Raw genomic sequence first — 4763 nt, 5'->3', positions numbered from 1 at the left:
TCCACGAGTCATAAAAGAGCCAAGGTTGCCTACCCCTGGTCTAGATAAAGCCCTATCATTAAAGCTAGGGATGGCAGAAGCAACTATGGGAAAGTGAATAATCTCTTTAAAAGCTGTATGAAAAATTTCAAAAATACATTGCAAGGAGAGAGAAAATCCAAAGGCTTAGAGTACTGTATTAGACAATCTGTAGACTTTGATTAGTTATTAGCTATAATGGCTAAAATTGAATTTCCATAAGCAAAGCATCTGTTTATTAGACATGAAGAACAGACAGGGAAGTGTATTCCTCTTGTGCATTTCTATAGAGCAAGCAGTGAGTTGCTCTTTTGAACAAGGCTTTTCCTGCATTCTTGAGAAAATATCTGCCTGGATACCTGTCCCTCTATCTGCCATTTATACTTTTGTTTCTTCATTGCCCTATTCATTGAAAGAAGTACTCAGCCTGAGAGAATTGTTTTGCCCTATCAAAACATAAGTTATTGACTGAAATTATATCATAACATTATACTAATCTGGAGCTGTCTTTCATGACAAGTGAAGAAATTTGCTTAAAACGGGCTGCTCTGCTTAGGACTGAATTGTATTTTATAAGTTGCAGGCTACTGTTCCAGAGTACTTTCTTCAAAGGATACAGAATACAGCTGTTAATTGTATTTTGCCAGATTATGTTGCATTTCTTTTAGTCAACACAGGAATCTAAATGGGTCAGCTGGGGACCGAGGGAGCCACCGAAATAACCATCAAGAGCAGATCAGGAAGGACCCTTATGCTAATCTTATGCTGCAACGGGAGAAGGATTGGGTATCCAAGATTCAAATGATGCAACTGCAAAGCACTGATCCCTATTTAGATGACTTCTACTATCAGGTTGGTGTTCTATGTATTTGAACAAGTGACTGTTCATTCTATAGCCCCTGGCTATGCCTAATGGAAGACGCAGCCAGTAGCATCTGAAGAGTGCTTGGATAGATAAGAAAGTGACAAAAACAGATGCAATGTGTGGGGGTGGTGGAGGGGAATTGTTCTGTTCTGCTTTTATTCCTCTTCGCCTTGCAGGCCATTTATACAAAGTTTCTTCTTTGTTGTTTGGGTGGGACAGTGGATTCTCATCTTGTTCAAAAAATAGGGCAAACTCATGATGTTCAAGCTGGCTTCTAATTAACTTTTCAATGCCTTAGAACTATTTTCAGAAACTAGAAAAACTGTCTGCAGCTGAGGAGATGCATGGTGATGGTCCTAAAAAGGAACGCACTAAACTAATCACCCCACAAGTGGCGAAACTAGAGCATGCCTATAAGCCAGGTAAGTTTCTGTTGTATAGGAAAAGGCTAGTCTATAACATGTTTCCCCAAAGATAAGACCTACCCTGAAAATAAGCCCTAGCTTGATTTTTACACATGCACCCTACCCCAAAAATAAGCCCTTCTTAAGACCCCGCCTACTCCAGTGCACCTGGTTGCACGAGGTGGGGTGAGGCGCACGGTCAAAAATCAAGCTATGGCAGGGATGGGGGTGGACCTGCCCCATGTGCCCTGCACCCACTTACCTTAGGACAGTTGCAGCCATGCCTCCCACGTCCCACCACCTGCCTCACCTCACCAGCCCACTTCTTCTGCGGCCGCTTGCTATCACTTGCACGTGTCGTCCTCAGCCTCCATTTCACTGTCAGAGCCTTCCAGAAAGGCCTCGGCAGCCAAGAAATGACCTCCGGATTGATGCACGTGGTGCCCCCTGGCCTCCGTTTCGCCATCAGAGGCCTTCTGGAAAGGCCTCTGCAGCTGAGAAACTAGGTCCAGATTGACTTGTGCAGTGCCCCCTGGCCTCAGTTTTGCTGTCCGGAAGCTCATTTCTCAGCTGCAGAGGCCTTTCTGGAAGGCCTTTGATGGCAAAACAGAGGCCGGGGACGACGCGCGCAAGTAACAGCGAGCGGCCGCAGAAGAAGTGGGCAAGCAAAGCAGGTGTCAGCATGGGAGGCCTGGCTGCAGCGGTCCTAAGGTAACCAAGTAAAACATTCCCCAAAAATAAGACCTGGTGCCTCTTTTGGAAGCAAAAAAAATATAAGACCGGGTCTTATTTTTGGGAAACACAATATATGCAGTGCGTGGGAGATAAAATACAGAAGTTCATGAATGGAATGGAGGGGGATTGAGATATCACAGCTAAGGTAATTTATTTTCAGACAGATCTGCAAGTAGAAAATTTATGCATTGGACACAGGAAAGATGTGCTTCTTACTATTTTCCTTGCTTCCTGTGTTCAGGAAAAATATTCCTCTCCTCATGGACACACATGGTGTTTAATTTTATTCCAGTGTACAGTAGTTCTACAATTCTACTGCAGTAGGTTTAGCATAATATTGTAGAGGCAGTAAAGGAAAGCAAGCGTATGCATACCAAGAATAGAAGGATTTTATAGGGATAGACAGATACAAGCTGTTAGTGAAGTCAAAATGGAGCCGCCTTGTCCATGCTTTGCTTTATTTAGCTGACTTGCAGAAAGACTAGAACATTAAAAGTGCATGTGAAGATCGTAGAGTTGTCAGACTGACAGTTTTGACTCATCAGACCCATCTGCATTGTTTTTCTTCCATACTTGCAGTGCAGTTTGAGGGCTCGCTAGGGAAGCTGACCGTATCCAGTGTGAACAACCCCCGCAAAATGATAGATGCTATTGTGACTTTAAGAGGAGAGGAAGATGTAAGTTTCTCTTGTGACAATTACTTTGTCTTTGAGTTGGTGTTTTGTCTTACTATTTCATGTTTTTCCTTTCAAATATGAGAAGGGGATTTTTGAATTTTCTTCTCAGGTTGTGGGAGAGAAAATTTCTGAATAATGTTATGTCCATTCAGCTGTAATTTCTATCTCTTCCTTAGGAAACTAAGGAGAAGCAGGTTCGAGATAAAAGGCGCCAGACTCTCTTCACTATTGAAAAAGTGAGTTTGGCATCCATTCTTCATCCAGCAGCAGATGGTAACAATAGCAGATTAATTGAAATCTGCTTTTCGAAGATATAAATGTAATATTAGAAAATCAATAAAATTTTCAAAAAAAAATATGAAATCAGTTCCATAGTGCAAAACAACATGAGTACTGACTTGAATTAAGATACGATTTCAACAATAGTCTCCTTGAAGAGCATCCTTCCAATAGCTTAACCATAATTTTTCGTTTGTTGAATCAACTTTGTTCTTACTGTGTTTCTAAATAAGTGAAATGAGCTTAAACAAATAGACTAGCTTACCAAGCCAGATGCTTGCTGTATAAATCAGAAATCTGTTCCTTATTTACTGTCAATAAAGCATGAACTTGATTTATCAGTTCAAACCCATTTTCAAATTTTGGAAGTGTTGGAATGTTAGATGGCATGCCTAAAATCTGTGCGTTGCTACCTAGACCTATAGCCTCCTCCTGGATGTAGAAGACTATGAGAGACGCTACCTTTTGAGTTTGGAAGGGGACAGGTTGGCCTTGATGGAGGAGAGAAAGCAGAAAATCTGTGACATGTATGACAATCTGAGGGGAAAGGTGCCCAATCAAGAAAGGTAAGAGCCTACCTGGCAGAATACCAACAATTCAATAAAGAAAATGCTGTTTTGAATTCTTTTCTAATGAAAGGAACTTATCTGTTTAGTAGAGATTCCTTGTATCAGAAAGTACAAGAACATGTAATAATTTGGGGGTTTGTTTCCCCCTTTTTCCTCCTATCTTCCACCATGCTTTACTACTATTATTTTGGGACTTATGCTTAATGCTGCTGCCATAACAATTGTAACAACTCCTCCCAGTTTGTCACTTCTCAAAAGAGAGCTGAATGTATCTTTCAAATCACTTAATTGCTAGCTCAGCTTACAATGATCAGTTAAATAAAAGCAAAAAAAAGTGACATTTGACATTAATATGGCCAACACAACTCCCAGTGATAGTTTATTTGACTTTATTAGCTACCCAACTCCAATGGACTCTGGAAAGTGTACAAAACTAGAAAGAACATAAAAACATAAAAAGGTCAAATCAGATACACAGTCCAGACTAAAATCTTTTCCATACCTCTCTATTGTGTTTCAGGATGGGTTTGCATAGATCCATACATTTACCATTAAAAAAATTCATGCTGTAAATTCAAAAATTATTCCAAGATCCTGAGTTCTGCTTGCTTTACTTGGAAAATATGAAGACTGTTACATGTTACATGTTTGGTTTCTGTCTAACTGATAGTTATATATCCTCTTCCATCAGACTTAGTGATGACGCTTTTGTGCAGATTATGTGTATACGTAAAGGAAAACATCTCGTTGCACGGATCCTACCTTTCTTGTCCAGTGAACAAGCAGCTGAGATACTAATGGCAACAGCCAGAAATTTGCCCTTTCTAATCAAGAAAGATGCTCAAGATGAGGTAAACGTAACCTGAAGAAAAAAAATATGATGATGGTGATGGTAATGATGTCATGTGCCTCACATAAAGCAGCTGTGGGTGGCTAGAACAATAAAAACATCAAAACAAAATACAAAAATAAAAACTAATGAGAAGAAAGTCCACAGAAGTCAAACAACAAATTCACACAACTCATGATTCAACCACCTCCTGTGTCTGAGAGAAAAGCCAGATCTTGCGGAAGGCCCACAGGCTTGAGACTGATCTAATTTTTGGAGGAATGGTGTCATTGAAGTATTTTTCCATAACAAATTGTTCAGATGTTTGGGATAAGCTTTGTGTCCCCTGGATATTTTAGATTACAACTTCCATAATCATTGCTATCC

At 40.2% G+C, this 4763-nt stretch overlaps 1 protein-coding gene across 1 annotated transcript in view; it reads left to right on the top strand.

Moving 5' to 3' along the window:
* The window catches only part of PATL1 (PAT1 homolog 1, processing body mRNA decay factor), a gene marked incomplete at its 3' end in the record, with an annotated part of 15921 nt that extends 11523 nt beyond the window's left edge, over window positions 1–4398 (top strand). Inside the window, exons 11-16 of the mRNA XM_015819717.2 lie at window positions 687–870; window positions 1182–1305; window positions 2602–2699; window positions 2876–2935; window positions 3396–3544; window positions 4239–4398. Coding sequence (XP_015675203.2) covers window positions 687–870; window positions 1182–1305; window positions 2602–2699; window positions 2876–2935; window positions 3396–3544; window positions 4239–4398 — 775 coding nt within the window. The remainder of the gene's footprint in view (window positions 1–686; window positions 871–1181; window positions 1306–2601; window positions 2700–2875; window positions 2936–3395; window positions 3545–4238) is intronic.
* Window positions 4399–4763: the final 365 nt, after the last annotated feature.

This window comes from Protobothrops mucrosquamatus, unplaced genomic scaffold (genome assembly GCF_001527695.2).
Source record: "Protobothrops mucrosquamatus isolate PMUCROS unplaced genomic scaffold, P.Mucros_1.0 scaffold970, whole genome shotgun sequence".
NCBI classification, from domain to species: Eukaryota; Metazoa; Chordata; class Lepidosauria; order Squamata; family Viperidae; genus Protobothrops; species Protobothrops mucrosquamatus.
This window is presented reverse-complemented; position numbering and strand designations above follow the sequence as displayed.